This window comes from Schistocerca piceifrons, chromosome 6 (genome assembly GCF_021461385.2).
Source record: "Schistocerca piceifrons isolate TAMUIC-IGC-003096 chromosome 6, iqSchPice1.1, whole genome shotgun sequence".
NCBI classification, from domain to species: Eukaryota; Metazoa; Arthropoda; class Insecta; order Orthoptera; family Acrididae; genus Schistocerca; species Schistocerca piceifrons.
This window is the reverse complement of record NC_060143.1, coordinates 552,748,391-552,772,409: the sequence shown is the minus strand read 5'-3', so window position 1 is coordinate 552,772,409 and position 24,019 is coordinate 552,748,391. Positions and strand designations below refer to the sequence as shown.

General features: G+C 40.5%; 2 protein-coding genes across 3 annotated transcripts in view; one reads left to right on the top strand and one right to left on the bottom strand.

Moving 5' to 3' along the window:
- Positions 1–9,150: 9,150 nt before the first annotated feature.
- On the bottom strand, positions 9,151–10,437 carry LOC124803043 (galactoside 2-alpha-L-fucosyltransferase SEC1-like). Its single transcript, XM_047264158.1, has one exon. The coding sequence runs from the start codon at positions 10,205–10,207 to the stop codon at positions 9,200–9,202; it is 1,008 nt and encodes a 335-aa protein (XP_047120114.1). The 5' UTR covers positions 10,208–10,437; the 3' UTR covers positions 9,151–9,199.
- A 595-nt stretch (positions 10,438–11,032) lies between these two features.
- LOC124802496 (poly [ADP-ribose] polymerase tankyrase) overlaps positions 11,033–24,019 on the top strand; it is a 295,411-nt gene continuing 282,424 nt past the window's right edge. For both annotated transcript variants that reach the window (XM_047263314.1, XM_047263313.1), the window contains exon 1: positions 11,033–11,285. In XM_047263314.1, coding sequence (XP_047119270.1) covers positions 11,093–11,285 — 193 coding nt within the window. In that variant the 5' untranslated portion in view covers positions 11,033–11,092. The remainder of the gene's footprint in view (positions 11,286–24,019) is intronic.

Genomic DNA, 24,019 nt, shown 5'->3' with positions numbered 1-24,019 from the left:
TACATTACTGCTAACAGACAAACAAACCAAAACTTCAGGAAGGCTTAACTTCTGGATCTGCAGGTTCCTTCTTCACATGAGAAAGAAGTTAGGAGAGGAAAGAAAACAGGGGTGAGAGGAATGATATCAGATCATAAGTCAGGATGAACTCTCGCAAGGTACATGAAAGAAAGGAGATTGAGGATGAAAGGAATGTGTTTGGTTGAGTAGCCAGATCTTTAACAGCACAGATGCATTAGCCTTAACACTTGTGTCCTTTCTCCATTCAGCACTGGAGATGCTCTTAACTTGTCTTTGGTAATGTCCCCCCTTTCCTTACTATCACATTGAAAGAATTCATGGTTATAAAAGATTTGAAATTTCTTGTTTTACAATTCTTCACAGACAGGACCAAAATGATATCTCCTGGAGGCAAATACCAAACAGGGGGGCCTACTTCTTTCTCTGTGTGAATTCAATACACATGGCTAACAAAATGAAAACAAAAAGGAAGAAAATTTAGGTTTTAACATATTGTTGACATTGAGGTCATTAGAGATGGAGCACAAGCTCGGACTGTTTCAAGGATGGGGTATGAAATTGGCTGAGTACTTTCAAATGAGCCATCTCGTCATTTGCCTGGAGCAGTTTAGGGAAATAACGAAAACCCAAATCAGGATGGCCACACACAGGTTTGAATCGTCTTCCTCACGATTGAAATGCCACTGTACTAACCACTGCACCACCTTGCTCGGTGAAATTAAAACAGTTTTGTATTGTGGTGGTTACCATATACTGCAACACAGTAACAACTGCAACTAAACCATTTTAATTAGGAAATTAATTTTTTATATTTGTGATGACTTAATGAAAAGTGTTGCATCTACACTTCAAAACTGGAATTCCCTTTCATGTGAAACGAGTTACCACCCGATTGTACACAATTAAGTAACTGAATTGTGTTTAACATAAAGAGATGTTAGTCACTGATTTTTTTGGAGGAAAATAGACTCCTTGGGAAGTTTTTTCTGTCCAAAAAATGTTTAAGCAGTAATAGCAATAATAACTGGACAGTCTATCTTTATACATGTATCTGAACATCAGATGTCCTCAGTAATCCTGAATATGAAATTCCTCATTCCCCCACATATGGATACTATCCAACCTACTTCTCTCCCACCCCTCCCACCATTATACAAGTAAAATAAAATATTTAAAGAGCTACTATCTAACCTATTCCCCCCCCCCCCCCCCCCCCATATGCAAATAAAATATTTATCACGGAACTTTCACAAACATCAACAGCTTCTTGTTAACTAACAGTGCCAGTTCCACACTCACATTTTACAGTAACCCAGATCTAACAACTGCAGCAAATTTCTTTCTTTAAATCTATGATTTATAATGAAGAGCACATTTTTTTGTACTGAAGTAGAAGGTTTAAATAGTTCCATAGGAGAGAAAATTGCAGATTAGTACTTACTTCAGGAGTCAAAATGTCTATACTACCGATACAAATGTACAGGTGATAACACAATCCTAGCTTTCAGAACTAATAGTTCCATCCTCGCAGAAGAGAGAGGGATGGGTTGGAGAAGATTAAAAAGGAAGGGCAGGTCACTCAGATCCCAGGATGACACAGACCCACATGCAGCGAAGATGAGGGTAGACAAAGTGATGCTCATTGGTGATGTTCATCTCTTTTTTCTGGCATCCATTCCTTCTCCGTAATTGTAGGGTGCAGTGCTTGACTGCACTACAGGTGGAACCCTCTCATCCTGTGGGCCAAGTAATGTGCCCTTCCTCTTTATCCTTCCACAAGCTATCCCTCTCTCCTTCCCAAGGAAAGACAGTTTCAAAAGCCACGTAGTGTTCTCACTCTTAACCTTTTATGTGTCTGTCAGCCATACTAATCAATTTGCCTCAATACAGTATGTACTGGCCAACAGTTCTGTCACATAATTTATTAATTTTCTTGATTGAATTTTCCTTTGATACAATTAGGTGATACTATCACAAGGGAAGTCATGGCTCATAATAAAGAGAAGCTGTAGACATAGAGGTATATGTCACAAAAATTCAATGGCATACATGTGTAAGATCATGTGATACTCATTTACTGAAATGGGTTAATGATGTAATAATACTGAAGGAGTAAAAATGAGCATTAGAACAGTTCTGCAGAAATGTTTCTATATAAAGCAAGGAGCATGTTTTACTTCACTGTGTGATACGTAATTCATCTCTGAAACTAACTGATATTATTGCACGTGCTCCTTATAGATAAGGTCAGCAACTGTAGCTGGATCTACAGGTGTGACTGACTCAATAAGTTAAGAAATGTTAATGATACAATGCTTATTCAGATGTCAGTGTCTGAGCAGTGCTCACATAACTCTACAGATAAAATTGCATTTGGGCCAATGAAAAAGGTGAACTTCATCAGATATAAAGATCATGAGACAATATTTCCCACTGTTATATCTATTTATATTGAGTCAGCTACCAATTAACACTAAAGGCTGATTAAAAAATCTGTCATAGACTAATTTCACTCACAGAAAAAGCTGTGTCACTCGGATTTTGCCCCTGTCAAAAGGAAAGAGACATAAACCAAGATACAGAGAGAGATTGTAGTTAGTCAGAAAGCCTCTTTTATTTCAGCATTTTTGTTTTAGAAAGGATCTCTCTCAACTGGTCCCGTGATTCAATAAATCTGTGAATGTACAACAATAAATTGCTATTTATGAGATGTCCAGCCTGTAACAGACACAGTTACTTTCTGTGGGTGTGGCAGCAGCCACATAAAAACACACAACATGACATACTCACAAAAATTAAAAAAAGAATTAAAATATATGTAACAGTGTCTCATCAGCACTACAGTGCTTCTGATGTCTTCAAAACAAGACATGGAAACTTCAGAAATGCAAGACGGGCAAGAGTAATTCACATTTAATCTTTAAGAATGCTCTAAAATACCTATAAGCTTTGGTCTGAAATCATTGTAAGCCTTTATGTCACAATACAAAAACACAAACAATATGATGTTTGAAACGGTATTACAGTAATTCCTCATTTTCAAAAGAAAAATTTGTCTGTTCTGTAATAGTGCCTATCACACTCTACAACAAAATTGAGAATCATTTATGTGAATAAAGTACAAGTACAAAAATATGACAAAAATTATGTGATAGCCTATTATCCTCCACTATTGAACATCAGATGACACACATGGGAAGGGAGAATAATAAAACTAAGTACATTATTTGAAATTTGGAAGATACTACTTCATCAGGTTTCTGGAAATAGATATACTTTTTTTTCAGTATGAAAATATTAAGTTAAATGTTATAATTTAAATTTATGACGTCCTTATTTAAAATATTTCCATTTTGGAATCTTTATCAAAAATAAACAACTAAATAAGGATCAGAAGTACAACTGCACCATAACAGTACGCCTTCTAGCAAGGTAAATAAGTGCCACACTTCACTATTATCACAATTTTCACAGAAAAATCAGTCAGTATACGTAAATTTATAAGACTGGAATGCTTCTTGAATAAATGCATGAGGTTAAGAAGCAGTGTAAGATCTCATAGGACAGGTACAATCTGCAATAACTCTCACAATAATTTAACATTAACACTTGAAAGATCTCTCTTTTTAGTACACATGCACTCACACTTACACACACACACACACACTCTCTCTCTCTCTCTCTCTCTCTCTCTCTCTCTCTCTCTCTCTCTCTTCCTCCCTCCCTCTCCCCCACCTCTCTGAAAGACCTGAGCATACTTATGTATTCTTAGGATACTATCATTCTGCATTCTCAACAACTACTTTGGCCAACCCACCATTACTTTCTGCATAATATGAGTTGTTTAGCTACACACATTAATTATAAACTTTCTTGCTATAGTTTAACTCTCAGCTAAGATGTGAAAATTTTTTGTCATAATGACAAGCAAAGAATGTGTGTGTACGATTTTACAAAAGTTAAAATTAATTAGCTTTGTCACAAAGAAAATACATATGTAGTTGTTACATATCCTGCCTTACATATACGTTCAAGTCCATATGCTGTCTTCAGAGTACACACTAAAACTCTTTCTCAAAACACAAATAGAGAATACTATCCAAAATTTCATTGTGCATTTATGTAACCTACACACTGACAAAAAGCAGTCACAATGACAAAAAGCAGTCATCACAAAACTTTCAACACACAAATTTTTATACTTATATTCTTGTGTTTTATATACATATTTCCCCTTGACTGTATAACAACAATTTCATTCCTAGCACAGAATACATGCAGATACTCATGAAATACATAGTTATACATATTAAATGCACATAGACTAGTAACAATGCAAAGACATTACAAAGAAGGGCAAATGGAAAGTCATTTAAAATTAAACTTGTGTAACAATTCAAAGAAAATTTTTGGGGTAAATAAGCAATCTCTGGACACATCAATTCTCTATACTGTCCATTTACCAATGCAAACTACTGGCTATTTTGGTATCTTCAAGCTATAAATAATGACTATTATCCTTAACCAGTAATGGTGAAAAAATGTCAACATATGGACACACACACACATACTATATACATATATAATATATATATTACTTAACAGGTACATATGATCAAAACACATGCATAAGCAACTGCTCTTTTATGATTTAAGTAATGACAAATACTACACACAAATCTGATTTGGTCTATAGAGCTAGAGCACAAAACAGTTTTCTTTGGACCAGTGTCCAACATTAAAGTTTCAATAAACTCTAGTTTCTTCAAATTATGAATGGAAGAAAGTTCTTTGAAATGATTTTAAAAACTGCATTTTTTGTTGTAAATGGCTATCAGTAATGTAAGTAATAATCAACCACACATGGATGGCTTCCACACTCTGGCAAAAAACTTCACTTTTATGTCATACCAATAATAATCTCCTAGAAAACTGGTTTTCAATATATGCTGGTAAATACATTTCTTGCCAGCATGTGTCGTTAGTATTAGTCATACTAAATATTTACGAAGTCTTTGGTAAGCAGAAAATGTTATATCTTTGACAACTACGACAACTGGACCCAAATAGAATCCATGATGGAATGAATGAATGTGAAATTTGAAAGTACTACTCTTCTTTACACACTTGTACAAACGAATTTATTTTTTCCCGCTCTGAGCCATTATAAAGACAAGTTCCTCTGGTTTTACTTACAGTGCCACACAGGTCCAATCAAATCTTCTTTTTTTTCCGGATTTTTCTTGGTTTTCAAATCACATTTTATTTTATCATAAATCATAGCTGCCAAGTCATCATCAACTTTATACAGCGAGCTTTCATACCAAGTGACATACTGATAAAAGTTAACCGAATATGTGACATTTCACGCGATAACATTGCCCAAAACTTCAGCACACACAGAGTTAAATATAATAAAAAAACATTTTCTTTACCTCCTTACATATGCAGCAACTGTAAGAATTTGAACCAGTAGCAATTTTGTCAACCCTTGGTTTAAACTGAGGAGTATGAAACTTTGTTGCAACAAATTAATAACATCACAATTCAAATGTGGTTATTCCTATTATGCAGATTTCAGACAATGTGTTCTGATTTTGTTTAAAAATGTACACCAGACGGCTGACATCACATAAAAATTTAGCAACATCAAATATAGGAGAAAATTGCCTGTTGGCAATTACAATTACAATGTGATAAAAATCATTCAAATTCATATTTTTAAGGTTTGAAGTATGTGACAGAATGGAAGACACAAACAACTGTAGCTTTGTCATCTCATAATTACTTTGTGCCAACTTGGGAAATTGTTCCGTGCACCAGTGGATCACCTGCTGTTGTGCCCCACTGAAGATTAATCAATTTTCTTCATCACTGGTCATATTATTTAATTTATATGATGTTTGAGTGATAATATAATGAAAAAAGAAAATAAAACCACAGTGTGTATTTGCACAAAGTTTCACTTTATGTTTTCCATGGCTGTATGACAAATATCATTCTGCAACATGTGATGTCGAGAGCACATCGAACGAGTAATTGTACATTACTCTTGTGGTCTGGTACAATGTGACTTACTATATTACTGATTGTGAATAACATCGCTTGCGTCATTATTTATCGAGGTCTGACTTGGGTTTTCAAAGCCTGTCCCTCATCCTTGAAAACTTAATTACCAATATTAAAAAGTCAAATAACATATGAAATTCAATATAATTTAATGAAAACACAAGTGGCTTTTTTCCCATTGTATTATCTCTCAAATGTTGTATAAATTAGATAATGTGACCAGTGATGAAAAAAATATATATATAGATTAAAAAGTAAGTAGTAATGGTATTCGAATCATCGCCTCGCCCACAACCTGCCTCCTAAGAATGGACACCAACCGCTTGACCGCAATCACTTCTAGCTACTGGCACATTCGCACACAGTAGTGCACTTTACCACTTGCACATTATGTTGTTTGAATGGCCCACTAAAGGCGTACAAAGTCTGAAGCAAATCTGTGATTCCATCATGGCCTCCTCTTGTTAGTTAAGTGCACAGACTACTGGCAATGCACTGCTAAGTAATATATGCAGATGATTTGAATTTTAATAGAGAACAGTAAATAAAATTAGGATTTATTAAAGACAATTAAACAAACTTGTATAAGGTAAAGGAAAATTAGGATTGTAATGTACCATCAATAACTTGGTTAGCAGAGACTGAGCACAAGCTTGTTAGCTTCGAAGGTACATTGCTGGTATTCACCTCAGGCAATAACAGGGAACCATTTTACAATTGAATCTGGATGGCCAATTAGATATTTGAAGCTTGTGTCAAAAAAGCACTGCATTCTTTGTTTACCCACGTTTAAAGTAGAAAAATTCCATTAGTACTTACAGCATGTTGTATGATCCATACTCAATCTGTAATTCTTTTATAAAACCAAATAAACAGTTGTCGTATCTACCAGAATGCAGATGGAATATGTTGCAATACATAAAAATAACTTCAATTTGAAACATTTTTTACCAAAATACTCACTAATGTTGTGGTGTTGCACTATTAAACTAACAAGACTTAATTCTGTTTAAGTGTTAGTATACACATCACGTGTGAAACAGTTGACCAAAATAAATAAATAAATAAATGAAATAGAAAAACAATAAATAACAAATTTTAGATTAGTACCTGCAGTTCCATAAAAATCTTCATGAATATGTATGTACATATTGGCACAATTTCTTATGTAAATATTGGCACTTCATTTATATCATAGCCATAGAAACTTTTAGAAAGACAAAAAAATAGCTTTCCTCATTACATACAAAAATGGTGATTTCTTTCATAATTCACATTCATTCATTCACGACACTTGACAATTCAAAATGTGCTAAATTCTCCAACTATGATAACAATGTTTTGTCTAAATAAAAACTATCTTACAATTTTATAATAAAAATTTATACCTCAAAATTCAGTATTAGGGATGGGCAGTGGGACAGAAAAAATGACGAGAGCCAAAAGTACCAGTAATGTTGGTAGAGAAGTATTCACGTAACCCAAAAAAGATAGAGGTAATAAAGATGTCTTTACAGTCATTTTAGGTATTTATCAAGATATGTGGCACAACAAAATGGGACCTTTAATGCACACATAAATGAAAATACTGACATCTTCCTTTCTTGAATTGTCATTACAGTCAATGGTTAAACTGAAATAATACGACAGTAAATCATTCCAATTACTTAGTAGCCTACTTATATTCATTCCACTTATTAAATTCATACCAGTTCACTTCATTCAGCACCCTTTACCTACTGAAAGACTAATCTCAAATATTATTTCCAGTCAGGTCCTCCTCTATTTAATATTTTCTCATTTGAACAGCACTTACACAGTTGAAGTGAATCATGTCTCATGTATTTTTCATTTACCTTCACTATATTAAATCATGGTCACAACAAAAACAATCTCTTTTTATATTTTTGTTCTCAATATAACAGGTACATTGCTTAACAAATATTTATAAATATACTAATCAATTTTGGTCCCAAAAAAGTATAGGACAACAATCATTTAAACAAACAGGTGTCAGATGTTCCATAATATCAGATTATGACTCACAGATAAGCTGGGCTATGGTTACGTATTGGACATCCCCCCCCCCCCTTCCCCTGAAATCTTGGTTGTGGTGACAGACCAATCTGTAGTGCAGCCTGAAGTCTAGGTCAGGTTGGAAGGCGAATTTGGTTGCGAGTTGGCGAAGCCAATGAATGTGAAAGCAGAAGATTGTGGTAACAAATTAATTGGTAGGTAACAAATTAATTGGTAGTGAAGTCTAATGTTTATATCTGCACCATATTGAAATATGCAAGGGGAGTCCAACACGTAACTTTTACCATAAGCTGTAATTGATGTTCCCCTTTTATCCTATACTGTTTTTCTGTATAATATGAATCACTTTTCTGATTAGATTATAACTCCACTGAACAACTACTTGCATTGCTTGATTATACTTGATTGCACAAAGTAAACATACAAAACAAAGCAAAGTGGTGTACAGCTCATAAGTATATTTTGCAGTGTTGGTACCAATAACCACAATGGTTATTTCAAAAATGGTGCCTTATCTTCTCTGGACAAAGCCTCTTTCATTCTTCTCTGCACTTTTAATGGTACAAACAACAACTTCTTATAGCAGAGACCATAACATACATACTTTCAGTTGTTGATACAGTAAGAGTAGGTACTATAAGTATAAGAAAATATGTCAACTGTCTAATGTAGATTCTACAAAAGCATATATACTTAAAAAGAAACAGCATCCAAAAATATAATAAGGAATCAAACATAAAAATATCACATAAATGTACAAATCAGCATAGCAAACAATCTCTTCACATCCCCAAGTACCAATACCTGCCAGCCGCCAAGTAAACTGATGCACACCTCCAAGCAAGTGGAGAAAAAAGGTCACAATTAGCAAATTACATATTATATAGGCCCCAAACATAAGTTACTTTTGTATTTATGGCTAGAGAAAAATAAAGCTTACAACACGATTTTTGAACACTTCAGGTATCACATTACAAGATTATACTTCATATCCAACAACCATATAGCTACAAGACTCAAGTTTCTATAAAATGAACTAAACCTCCAACATCATCGACATGTATCAGAATTGCTAACTCATTATATGCCAATTTGGAAGTAATTCAGACACACGTACAGATGAATGTTTAGTTATATTATATAGAATAGTTTCCCCACTTGCCAAGATTGCACCCCATACACCAAAGGTACCATAGTCTATAATTGAGTGGTTGCAAGCAGCCATGGTGGCAAGGTCTTGACCTGGGCTGGTGACACCTGCTTTGCTCACAACAAATACATCAGTGTGATCTTTTACCAGGTTATGTCGACACCAGCTCGGATCATCACTTACCACCAAGAATGCAACACCACTCCTGTACCTCTCACGAAAATAGCCCATTGCATTATGAAAATATTCAGGACCTGCTAAATTCATTTTTCGTGTTCTCCACAGATACTGCCGATAGTCTGTCCTCCTCACATGAACACCAACAAAAGTTAAATTGCTATTGTTCATCAATTGTGTAGCAGTTCTAAGAACGTTTTGACTGGCATCTGCATATTTCTTCTTAAACTTAAATTCATGTCTTATGTCATCAACCCACGAAAGCACTAGCTCTGGTAAAATGGAAAACCTAGGCAAAAGAATACTCTGGTTTGTGTACATCCACCAATCTGGGGACTTGATAATTCCATCCCATTTTGCTGGGCAATGAGAGACATAAAAAAGCGGTGGTATACTGAGATCATCAAATATTTCGTCAAGCACTTTACGAATGCACCTTGGTACATACGGTTCCAATCCTGTTCTCCTTGCTACTGCCCATACTGAAGCATATTCCCACATCTGGTTTCCAAGGCGACCACCTTGAGAAACAGTAACAATGCCATCTTTCGGACAGTGATACCTTCCTGAACGTGTACGTGATAGTTTTAGATTGTACGTACAAAGCGACTGCTCGTAATCGCCCAAATATTTCATTACCTTTTTCTTCGGTTGCGCCTGATAGACGGGAAATATAAACAAATGTACGAACACGATCGTACACATTGCACAAAATATAGACAAAACCAACAAATTTTGGTTCAGTCTTGTCATACCGCATCAGCTTATCAACATAGCTGAAGAAACAGTATACGTTTATTCAGGTAGGCAACAGGTAAAACATTTCGTCTCTGCAGCTAACGCTTGTCCACATATTAGAGGCAGTGATTTATGCCGCTCCATACTGATCAAACTTTATATTGTTGTCGCACAGTCCAGCACTCTTTTAACATTGTAAGTTGCACTTGTCCGAAAGTGAAACATATTTCAAGCAACAGCTACAAATCAATACGCATCAAACGAAGTAAATATTACGCACCACGCACTTCCACTTTCAGTGCTACCAATGGCATACTTCATGATGACAGTGACACTATCAAGTTGTATTGTTGTAGAGTATGTCCTGAAAAACAGTCTTATTTTTCTCAACAACGGGAGATACAACAGGAATAGTGATAGGAAGGAAACATCCGCTGAAATCCAGATCCTTTAGAATATAAGATGTAGACACATCATCTGGTAAATTTCCTCTTTGATAGTTTAAATTATTTTTATCTGAAAATTTAAGATGTGTACAGAATTTTAGTGTGAACAGTCCCATCTTTGTAAGCCAATACAGACTATTCTTGCTCAAAACATTGCAACTGAGTAGAACCAGTGATGGGGGAAGAAAATGAAAATTTACGATATAGCCTGACAGACCATTCTGATAGGGCATGTACTGAATACAGCTTCTGAGTTATTTCGCAAGTGCGCGAGTAGCGCTTGAATTAATTGCTGGCGTGGACAGCGTCATGTATTTAAAACATAGATATGTTACTCAACTGGGCTTAATCGCAAAGATGTTGGCAAAAGATATGACAGGACGATGGCAGTCAGCACAACATAACAGAGTGTCTCGCAAATTCACGTAACTAGCGAGAGCGTAACAATGGTAAAATGGCGAGTAGACGTTCTATTTTGGCTACCACAATAGACTCTATACCTTCTACCTCAAGTGATCCTTTGAGGGAATTGTTCGAAGCGTGTAAGACAGGTGATATTGTACGAGTAAAGAAGTTGGTGACGCCGCAAACAGTCAATGCTCGCGACACAGCTGGAAGAAAGTCGACTCCATTGCATTTTGCAGCAGGTACGATCAACGATACTTTATTGGATTAAAAATCATAACAGACTGATTACCATACGCTTTACGTTTATTTGCAAACTTCACAGACTCTGTTGAGTTTGAAGTTACACATTTATCGATATTGTGCTTGGTATAACTACCGTTATTTCGCTAGAAACACTAGAACTAAACTTTCATCTGACGGAAGACACTTGGTTGGCAATGGATGTCAGCAGTATATCTTGACGGAATTTGCCAGATGAAGCAAACTCTCTATTTTCCACACCATTAAGATTATGTCAAACCACTCAGTTCTGTGTTTAAGTTTTGATTATTGATTAGGACAAACTGTACATTTCCAGAACCAACGCTAGCGTTGTGCATATGCCAAGTCGCGCGTGTAGACCCTAAAAGCCACCTTTAATTGCAACCATGTAACTCATATTTGACATAAACTAAAACTTCTAATACACGGGAAATGTGTGTTTCGATTTATTTAAGGTACTGTACACATGTAGTGGAAAGCCCTTGTCAACTGTCATTGTGTGATACACTATAAATATTACGAATGTCTGCTCCAGAGCTAGGACTATGTTTGTGACAGTATGAACCAGATACGTTGTTGTCCAGCAGAATTTGCAGAGCAAACAAAATTGCTTAGACGATAAATCTACACCATAAAACTTCCATCTCTTTTTCTGTGAAGATTTTGAGGCTCTTCAGATTGTATATTAAGAAGTTACACGCACTAAAAGAGAACAGGACATTGCCTGTTAGAAATGCCATTGGCAGTTCTGGAAGTACCATGCTGTGTAGTGGGCATATTCCAGGATTTGTGTTGGAGTCATTGTAAATTTATTGGCTTTTCAACATTTATCATTCTTTAGCCGCTTTTTGTTCTGAGAAGTTCTTAGTTTCGATAGAATGGCACATCACATAGTTTTGGTGAATAAAAATACGGTAAATAGACATTAGAATAGAGATGACACATATTTTGGTATTGTGTTTGTATTGTTTAAGAATATGATATTGAGGAGTTTGTTCTTTAAATGCTAAACAGTTGGAACATGATTATTCACACAGGTCTGTAATTTTTTCCTTATTCACACAGATCTGAAATTTTTTCCTCTAAACTACTCCCCCCCCCCCCCCCCTTATGCCTGTCTCATTTCATTTGTTCATCTCACACATTGAGCAAGTCAAACATCGTACACAGAAAATTTTTAACACCCCTCCCCCAAAGAAAGGTTTTGAATTTGAGGGACTAGTGTAGCAGGGGATACAACCCGTCGGCTTTGGACATTGACGTCACAAGTCGCCAATCGAGAAGCGATTCTTCTTAGTGTTGTAGCTCCCTTCAGTGGCTGATTAGTGTGTTTTGGCTTTTTAAAAAAAAATCTCACGAGATAGAATAAACAGATCCACCTTATTAAGCAATCAGTAAAAAAACGAAACTGAAACATAACAGCAAAAGCGAAAATGGTAAACTGCTATCTGGCGACTTGTGACGTCATTGTCCAAAGCCGACGGGTTGTATCCCCTGCTACACTAGACCCGAATTTAATAACAATTTCTAATTTTTCTATTTCTAACATAACACTGGAAAAATTAAACACACTCAAAACAAAAATAATCCTCATCCCCCCTTCCCAAAACATTCCCGCTCTAACAAAACATCCTAAACCAGATTAAAGAATGCTGCCCACCCACCGCCTCACCACATAAATTTAACTTCCAATCTTTGGCCTATAGACCTACTTTTTCCCAACAACCTTAAAAAAAGAAAAAAAAACACCCTGAAATGGACAGTAGTTTTCAGCTAAACTCTTCTTCCAGCAGTACTCCTCCTTCTCCCTGGAATAGTTTCACAGACCTCCAGAACCCACTCATAATATTGGCAGAAGCCCCCATTACATAATCTCTGAATTCTACAATATGATTCATCACTAAGTGTTAATAACGTCAAGTACCTAAATCCTCAAGAAGATAATGAATATGAAGTAAAAGTAGAACCCTCCACACTGTAATCACATATTCCTCAGTTAATGAAACCACAACCCATTTTGTACACATTTCCCCCCCCCCCCCACCCTTACCCCCCAAAAAAACATCAACATACCCCCTGAAAAAATAGCCCCTTGGACCCAGGTCCCTACATCACCACAACAATTCCCCTACATAACTACCCCAATGCAGACGCTGTGCTAGCAGTAAAAAAAAAAAACACCCTGAAATGGACAGTAGTTTTCAGCTAAACTCTTCTTCCAGCAGTACTCATCAAGCTGAAACTGCAAGATGGAGGAGTCTCTTCCTTCTCCCTGGAATAGTTTCACAGACCTCCAGAACCCACTCATAATATTGGCAGAAGCCCCCATTACATAATCTCTGAATTCTACAATATGATTCATCACTAAGTGTTAATAACGTCAATTCATCTGTAATTGCTCGTAGATGACTGCCCTTAAGACTCTTACGCTGCCATCTTCTGATCTGAGGGGAAGAGGTAAAGATAATGGTGGGGGGAGGGGGTGGAATTCATATGATGAAATATAATAAATTTGGTCAGTTTCATTAATTAACTGTACTGCTGACATTTCAACATTCTGCTATGAGGCCATATAACTGCAGAAATTTAATTGTAGTGGCACGTTGTTGCCCATAACTGCAACTAGTGTATGACTTGTAAATTTTGTCTAAAACTAGTAACAAATCAGCGAAAGAAAATTAAATTTGTAATATGGCAAATTAACAGTTCCAAAGACGAAAAGAAATGTTGGCAGTAATGAGCCACATTAAAATAACTCAATGACAAGTCAACAAAAACTGCCAAATCGCAGGGTGGCACACAGCACTATGTATAGTGGCTCACTAACGCCACTTATAAAACTTCTAAAAATAGGTATTCATCTGTAGAGCACTATCACAGACAACAAAATGCCATCTAAAACATGACAGATTCCAAACATGGTGTACTGTAACATAACGTAACATAGCTATGTCACAGATCAAAGCTTATATGTGGTACTGCAAGCTTCTGTTGACCCAAGGATTCTTTACACTTGTCAGCTGTTTGGAAGTTTTCACTGAGGTGTTAGCATTTTTGTGGAGTGCTTGCACACTGCTGAAGCAGACGTCACTTCGTCAAAGCTGTTGTTTCACTAGACAGTTCTTGCTTGCTCAATCTGTATCCAAAATTGGCTATCATAATTTTCTCCATTTGTGACCAGTCATAACTTTTGGAGAGAATGTTTAACCTCCTCCTTCTGTGGCTCTACAACTCATGACGAGTCTTGTCTTCTTCACCTATCTCCTTCCATTTATCCCCATCTCTCGCTAGCATTTTCCAGTTCCTTTAGCCATCTTCCGAATGTCTTCTACGACTCCATCATCTCGTTTAGTTTTTGGTAGACTGCATTCTCTCTGTCCATCCATCTTTCCTTGTAAAATTTTTTTTTTATTTCTGTATCATTCATCCACGCCACATGTCTAGCACACCTCAGCGTAGATGTCTTCACAATTCTTCTAAAAGGCTGGTGTTTGTAGATAGTGTACAACTCATGGTTATATCGCCTCCACCATCTTTTCCTTTCACAAATTGGGCCGATAATTCTCCTGAGTATCCTTCTCTCGAGTGCATCCAGCGATTCAGCATACTTTGCTGTCAGAGACCAGGTTTCAGAGGCGTATGTAATCACTGGCCTGATCAATGTTAGTTTTGTGGCCCTAGTCAGGAATCTTGGAGATATAAGCTTTTTTAAGCTGAAATAAGCTTTATTGGCTGCATATGAGGTATCGTTTACACTGGTTACAATTGAACCCAGGTATATGTAATGATAGACTCTTTCAAAGATATAACTACCCATTGTTATTTTGGCTGGCATGTTCACCCTGTGTACTCTCCCAGCAGCTAGGTATTTTGTTTTCTGCTCATTGATATTTAGTTCTAGATTCTTGCCGGCCTGTTAAAGTGCAGTGAATGTCTCTTCCATTGCTGTCAGAATTCTTGCTACTATGTCAGTGTCGTCCACCTAGGCCTGTATCTGCACAGATTTATGAGAAATCATTCCCCTATTAAAGATATTTGCTTCTCTCATCACCTTCTCCAAGGTGGTGTTGAATAGAAGGTATGCCACTGCATCACCTTGCCATACTCCATTTTTAATTTCGAAAGTACTGGACAACATTGCTTCAGTTTTTATACCATCTTGCGTTTCTCTCACTGTCATCCCTATTACCCTCATCAGTTTTTTTGGAATACCCAATTAACCTAGAACTTGATATAGTTGCTCTCTGTCTATGCTGACATACACTGTTTTAAAGTCAATAAAAAGATATCTTCTGATCCCATATTCCTTTGTTTTTTCCAGAATTTATCTTAGAGTAAATATCTGGTTGATAGTTGACTTACCGGGGATAAATTCACATGGATACGGCCCTGTTTTGCTCACTATTATTGGCAGTAGTTGGTCGTACCGTATGTTAGAGGCTTTTATGTCCCAGATTAAGCAATGTGATCCCTCTGCAGTTACTACACTTTATCTGGTCTGCTTTCTTATATATAGAGTATATAATTACATCTTTGAGGCATTTCCTCTTCTTCCCGTGTTAGTTTAATGAGTTTCAGGACGTTAATTTCCAATTTAGAGCCTCCTTGCTTGAAACGTTCTGCTAGAATGCCGTCAGTTCCTGCCGCCTTGTTGTTCTTTAATATCGTCACTGCAGTTCTTACCTCTTCAAAGTTAGGTGGGTCCACACTGTTATCTGGGTCCTCTTCCTCCTGTATTTCTGTTGCGTTCTGTGTTACAACTGGTCTTGGATTAAGAAGTTTGTGAAAGTAGTGACACTTCTCCTACTCTTCACTTATAAGTTCACCATTCTCATCTTTTATTAATCTTATTCCACCCTTGAAAGGTTCCTGTGCCTTATTCTTCTCCCTGTAAAATTTCCTTGCCTCATATGTACCCCTCAGAAGCTTCATTTCATCAGATTTTCCTTCATTCACTGCCTCTTTTCCCTTTGATGGATCCTTTACTCAATTTTCCGTTTTTCTTTATGCTCTTCCATTATCCCTCTGCTACAATGTGGTTGTAATGTCCTTCCACATGCGTCTTTTTTTTACATTTGTTACTGTTTTACATTCACTGTCGAACCACAAGGTTTTTGCATGCCTTATGCTGTTCCCAAGTATCTTTTTTTCTGCTATCATTTCCCATTGAGAATGTTTAACCACTTATTTCAATTAATTCTTTGTGGGGAATAATGTACAATGGCCGCAGCAACATAGACGAAACCAGTAAAGGTCTAGGTCAAGGCCAGTGGCATACCTACGTAGTAGTAGTAGTAGTAGTAGTAGTAGTAGTAGTGTCGACAGCATTCACCATGAAGGGAACAAAAGGGAATGTGTCTGCTAGTTCTATGCAGCCAATGAGAGAGCAGCGAACAGGCAAAATGTTAAATTTTCACATGAGCAAACTTGATTTCTCTCAGAAATGTACTGCACTTTTCCTCATCCTTTCTGGAAATCTGTCTTCCATTCACCTTTCCCTACTACAAAGTTTACATGGTCATTCCTTTTTCATGTCACATCAAGGTATTTGCTTTTATTATTGAAATGAAGTCACATGTTCCTAACATCTACCATTAATCTAGCAGTTGGTTATTGTTGAGTTATTATCTTTGTTACGCACATTGCCTTGACTTTATCCATGTTTAAAAAGACTCACAAACGAAAAAATTTGCTCAAACTAACCAATAAATTGCTTATTAAATTGAGAACATTAGGTATCACTGTATGCCTCCTTATGGCACACTTTACTTTCATCTCTGTACATAGGCCATCCAGAACTGTTTATTGTACTGTATTAGTCAAAAATTCATTGATCGAATCACATATATGTGAAGATGCTGCATACGATTGTACATTTGTTATTAGTCGACAACGTGGTAATCTACAACGACAAAAACTGCCTGTTCATTTGCATCTGCTATTTGCGAGATGTTGTGTTTAAAGAAAGAAAGCTGTGCTTTCTCTTGAAACCTTCTTGATTCCTTGAGGAAAATGTGGTTGACCCAGATTTGACATAATCTTCGGGCTTAAAATATGCTCTGAGATCCAGCAACAGGAAGAACTTAGCAACATTGGTCTGGAATTTTATGTGTCCATTCTTGCAAACAACAGTAATTTTTAAGCACTTCAAATCAACAGAAAATTTCTGGATAAATTAACTAAGGAAAGTGTAAAATCTAATAGGAATCCTGTCAGGGCCACTGACATGTTCATTTTGTTTAGTCTTAAATATTGTTTAATACCGTGAGCGGTTATGTCTCTGTCGTTGGTCAAACATTGATGTGGTAGTATCCGTATTTTTAAATTCAAACAAAATGTAATTTATTTTCTTTCTGTCTGTCGTTTTCGGTATTGACACTAGACTGATCTATGAAATAATGGACGGAAAATTTGGATTTGTTCATCAACTGTACATGATTATAACTCTTGTTGTTTTTGTATGTAGGCTTCACACATCGCTCTTCTCTTTTTCTGTCTCAACATTTGACGATTTTGTGGTTTTGAATCAAATGTTATCAGTTCCTATGATGTACAAGTCGTCAGTCCGCCCCTTCCCCCACCCATCACCTCCTCCTCTCCTCCCCACCTACGGGTCCGGGGGTTAGAATAGGCCCTAGGTATTCCTGCCTGTCGTAAGAGGCGACTAAAAGGAGTCTCACACCTTTCGGCCCCCCCCAGGGGGTTCACAACTCTTTTGTGGACACGTGCGTAGCGAGCACGGGACCCCGAGCTAATGTGGCCCTCCTTCCTTTCCGGGCTGCATACCTTCCCTTCCCTTTCCGCATCCCTCCCCGTCCCCCATCTTCCGCCCCCCCCCCCCTCACCTCTGGCTCTTTCCTTCCCTTTCTCCCCCTCTGGGAGTATGGTTTGTGCCTACGTCCGGAGACGGACGCTCGAAACTGTTCCAAATTCCTTGCTTTCTACACTTACAAGTCCTCGTCCTTCCTCTGTCCTTCTCTTTTCCTTCCCTCTTCTCCTTGCCCTTTTCTCCGCTGCGGGCTTTGAGACCCCCTCTTCTTTCCTTTCCCTTTCTCTTTTTTCCTCCCTGTGCGTGTCTGAAGGCCGACCCACGCACTTCCATGCGCAGCCGGTGCCGGGGTAACGCGTAATTCCCCGCCCCGGGTAGACAGGTAGGACACGTACGTACCCCCTGGTAACGGCCAGGCCCAGGGAGGGGTGATTACCCGAGCTGATACCTTCCGAAAGTGCCGATTGGTCCCTCCGTCCGTTTGTCGGGAGGTGTGACTTGAGGTGTGAACAATCACCTAAGGCGGGTGTGCCCTCGGTGAGGGCCCCCACAAGGGAGGAGCGCGCCATCGGAGACGCCGGTAATCATGGGGGATTCTTCCGCAATGGTTTCCTCACCTTCCACTATGTCTGCTCACAAACGTAAGTTCACTGAGTCTCAGCCACAGACAGTTCTTCCATCGTTGCCACAGTTCCTTGTTGTTTCTCGGTCTGATGAAGGTCACGACTTCTCCACGGTCAACCCTTTCATTATTCAGAAAGGTGTCGACGCAGTTGCGGGTCCTGTAAAGTCTTGTTCCAGATTACGGAATGGCACCCTGTTGTTAGAAACACACAGTGCCCTCCAGGCTCAAAAATTGCTGCGTACTTCTCTGCTCCACACCTTCCCTGTCCGGGTGGAACCGCACCATACCTTAAATTCCTCGCGTGGAGTCGTTTATACACGCTCCCTCGATGGATTGTCTGACGAAGAAATTCAGCACTACCTGTCTGACCAGGGCGTCATGGCTGTTCATCGGGTTATGAAAAGGGTTGACTCGAACATCATTCCAACCCGCGCTGTCTTCTTGACATTTGACAAAGTTCAACTCCCATCAAAAATCAAAGCAGGCTATGAGATAATTTCCGTTCGCCCTTATGTCCCAAACCCTACGCGTTGCTATCGATGTCAGCGGTTCAATCACACCAGCCAGTCCTGTTCCAATCCGGCCAAATGTGTTACGTGTGGCAAGGACGCCCATGAGGGTGCTTGTCCACCTCCATCCCCTCGCTGCATCAACTGTATGGGTGACCACGCTGCTTCCTCTCGCGATTGCCCCGTTTTTAAGGACGAAAAGCTCATCCAGGAAATAAGAGTGAAGGAAAAGGTGTCGACCTTTGCTGCTCGAAAATTATTCGCCAGTCGACAGCCCACCGTGCCTCAGAAAGGAAAATACAGCTCTGTCCTTGCTTCTCCTCGGCCAACAAAGGAGGCGGCCACGCAGACTTGCGACCTCACCTTTAGTACCACGGTCGTCAGATCGGCCAGTGCAAAGATCACCCGTTCAACCTCACCACTTTCGCCTGCCCACTCAATGGCTCACCCTTCGTCGGGTTCTGCTAAATCTCGAGCACAAAAGTGAGACGCCAAGTCTTCGAAAAAAGAGCATTCTCGTGAAGAGTTTTTACGTACCGCAACTTCACAACCATCGGTTCCTCCTTCATCTAAACATCATACTTCCAAGAAGGCTACGAAGAAACACAGTTCCTCTCCTTCTCCGCCAAGGCATGTCCCATCTACAGCACCACCTGGCGGCAATCGCCCTCGGCCGTCTTCTGTGTCGCCGAGGCGCACTGCTGGTGGCCGGTCAACCGGCCGATCGCTGGTGGCAGGAGCTGCTCCTGACCAACCTATGGATCAGTATCTTCTGCCTTCGACTGAATGCCATTCCATGCTGTCGGTCGCAAGCTCTGAGCAGTCGTTGAGTTGACAGCACCCTTGGTCACATTCCTCCATTTCCTGTTCACCCTATGTCCATTATCCACTGGAATATCCGCGGCATTCGAACCAATCGGGATGAATTGTCGATCCTCTTACGATCCTACTCGCCGGTCATCTTCTGTCTTCAGGAAACAAAGCTGCGTCCCCATGACCGCTTTGTTCTCCCTCATTTTCAGTCCGTCCGATATGACCTCCCCTCTGTTGAAGGCACTCCAGCCCATGGAGGACTCATGATTCTGCTCCATGATACTCTCCATTATCACCCACTCCCCTTAAACAGTTCCTTCCAAGCTGTCGCCGTCCGTCTTTCCCTTTCTGGATACACGTTCTCTCTTTGTACGGTATACATTCCATCGTCCACACCAATGGCACGAGCTGATCTCCTTCATCTTCTTGATCAGCTTCCACCCCCCTATTTGCTGGTTGGGGACTTCAATGCCCACCACCCGCTTTGGGGATCTCCGCATCCTTGTCCACGTGGCTCACTATTGCTAGACGTCTTCCACCAAGCGGATCTAGTCTGCCTCAACACTGGGGTCCCCACATTTTTGTCTGCCTCCACGACAAATTTCTCTCATTTGGACCTTGCGGTCGGTACTGTTCCGCTAGCTCGACGCTTCGAATGGTTCGCCCTTGCTGATACACACTCGAGTGACCACTTTCCATGTGTTCTTAGACTGCAGCCTCAACTGCCATATATGCGCTCGCGACGCTGGAAGTTTGCCCAAGCCGATTGGACACTTTTTTCATCTCTAGCGACATTCGATGACCGTTGCTTTCCCAGCGTCGACGATGAGGTCACACATGTTACCGACGTTATTCTCACAGCTGCGGAACGTTCAATACCACGCACCTCCGAATTGCCCCGGCGCCCCCCCAGTTCCTTGGTGGAACGAGGCATGCCGTGACGCAATACGTGAGCGGCGACGTGCTCTTCGCATTTTCCGTCACCATCCAACTTTGGCCAACTGTATCCGATATAAGCAGCTCCGTGCGCGATGCCGTCACGTCATCCGCGATAGCAAGAAGGCCAGCTGGAAATTCTTTATTAGCTCATTTAACACCTTCACTCCCTCGTCGGAAGTTTGGGGTCGGCTTCGACGGTTCTCAGGCATGCCTAGTTTCTCCCCGCTCTCTGGGCTCACTGTCGCGCATGATACCTTAGTGGACCCCGTCGCAATTTCTAACTCATTGGGTCAGCACTTTGCTGAGATTTCGAGTTCTTCAAATTACCCGCCAGCGTTTCTCCCGAAGAAACGTGCAGCGGAAGTGCGACATCTTTCTTTCACCTCTCAAAATCACGAAAGCTACAATACTGTTTTCTCCATGCGGGAACTCCAACATGCCCTCTCTTCTTCTCGCTCCTCCGCCCCAGGACCGGATGGTATCCATGTCCAAATGTTGCTGCATTTATCAACCCATAGTCTGCGTTACCTCCTTCGCCTTTATAATCGAATTTGGACCGACAGTACCTTTCCCAGGCGATGGCGGGAAGCTATTGTCATTCCCGTTCCGAAACCTGGAAAGGACAAACATCTCCCCTCTAGTTATCGCCCCATTTCTCTCACGAGTAGTGTCTGTAAGGTTTTGGAGCGTATGGTGAATTACCGTTTAGCTTGGTGGCTGGAATCCCGCAGTCTTTTAACACCAGCCCAATGCGGATTCCGAAAGCATCGTTCTGCAGTTGACAATCTTGTTGCTCTCTCCACTTATATCATGAACAATTTTCTCCGGAAATGCCAAACGGTAGCAATATTTTTTGATCTGGAGAGAGCATACGATACCTGTTGGAGGACAGGCATCCTCCGCACACTGTTCTCTTGGGGCTTTCGGGGCCGGCTGCCCCTTTTTCTTCGCGAATTTATGGCAGAGCGCACATTTAGGGTGCGGGTGAACACTACTCTCTCCCGTACTTTCTCCCAAGAAAACGGGGTACCCCAGGGCTCCGTGCTGAGTGTTGTACTGTTTGCCATCGCCATTAATGCAATTATGGATTGTCTCCTTCCTGATGTCTCGGGCTCCCTCTTTGTGGACGATTTTGCGATCTACTACAGCTCTCAACGGACCAGCCTTCTTGAAAGACGTCTTCAAGGATGTCTCGATCGCCTCCACTCGTGGAGCATCGAAACCGGCTTCCGTTTCTCACCCAGTAAGACCGTTTGTGTTAATTTTTGGCGACGTAAGGAGTTCCTTCCGCCCTCCTTACATCTAGGTCCTGTCAACCTTCCGTTTTCCGACGTCGCTAAATTCTTGGGTCTTATGTTTGACAGAAAACTGTGCTGGTCCTCCCACGTTTCCTATCTTTCGGCTCGCTGTCTGCGTTCCCTTAACACCCTCCATGTCCTGAATGGTACCTCCTGGGGAGCGGACCGAGTGGTCCTTCTCCACCTCTATCGCGCCTTAGTGCGCTCGAAATTGGATTATGGAAGCATAGTCTACTCCTCTGCTCGGTCGTCTATTCTTCGGCGTCTCGACTCTATCCACCACTGTGGATTACGTTTAGTGTCTGGAGCTTTTTACACCAGCCCTGTGGAAAGCCTTTATGCTGAGACTGCTGAACCTCCGCTGTCCAATCGGCGGGCAGTCCTTCCGAGTCGTTATGCTAGCCATCTGTCTTCCATGCCTGCTAATCCAGCCCATGACCTTTTTTTCGATGCCTCCTTTGATGTAGGGTATGCAGGCCGCTCCTCCTCCCTACTACCCCCGGGAGTCCGCTTCCGTCAACTGCTCCATTCTCTTTCCTTCCGCTTTCCTAAAACCTTCTTGACAACTTGGGGTACAGCACCGCCTTGGCTCCGTCCCCGGATCGACTTGCTCCGAGACCTATGTCGATTTCCCAAGGATGGTACCCCTACACTTGTTTACCGTCGGGCACTTGCTGCTCTATGTGCACAAATGACGGACGCCACATTTATTTACACCGACGGCTCAAAAACATCGTTAGGTGTAGGGAGTGCCTATATTGTTGGCGACACCCCAAATCACTTTCGGCTTCCCGACCAGTGTTCGGTTTATACTGCGGAGCCTTACGCTGTTCTCCAGGCTGTCCACTACATCCGCCGCCATCAGCGGATACAGTACGTAATCTGCTCAGATTCTCTCAGCTCTCTCCTAAGTCTCCAAGCTCTTTACCCTGTGCACCCTCTGGTCCACCGGATTCAGGACTGTCTGCGCTTGCTCCACCTGGTGGGCGTCTCGGTGGCGTTCCTCTGGCTCCCGGGACACGCTGGTATCTGTGGGAATGAGGCAGCCGATATAGCGGCCAAGGCTGCAGTCTCTCTTCCTCGGCCAGCTATTCAGTCGCTTCCCATTACCGATTTACGGAGCGGTTTATGTCGCCAAGTTGCTCATTTATGGCATGCGCATTGGTCAACACTTCCCCATAATAAATTGCGGGAAGTGAAAGCCCTTCCTTGCGCTTGGACCTCTTCCTCCCGAACGCGTCGTCGGGAGGAGGTAATTTTAGCTAGACTCCGGATAGGGCACTGTCTTTTTAGCCATCGACACCTTTTAAGCGGTGATCCTCCCCCACTCTGTCCCCACTGCTCTCAGCTGTGGACAGTCAGACACCTTTTAATTGAATGCCCCTATTTTAATCCGTTACACTCCCGTCTACAGCTATCGCCTGATCTGTCGTCGATTTTAGCAGATGACACGCGCTCAGCTGACCGCGTTCTCCAGTTTATTAGTGACAGTGAAATGACGTCAGTCATTTGAAGTTTTTTTTGGGGGGGGGGGGGGGACAACCAACCCCTTTCTATAGTGGATTTTTAAGCATTCCTTCTGCCTTTAGTTTCTCAAATTTTATGACTTTGTTCCCATTGCTGCTGGTTTTAAAATTCGTTTTTTCCTGTTTCCTACGTCACAGGCTGGGCGCTAATGACCATAGAAGTTTTGCGCCCTAAAAAAAAAAAAAAAAAACAAAAAACAACCACCTTTCGGCCTTTATGTGAATTGTCCCCC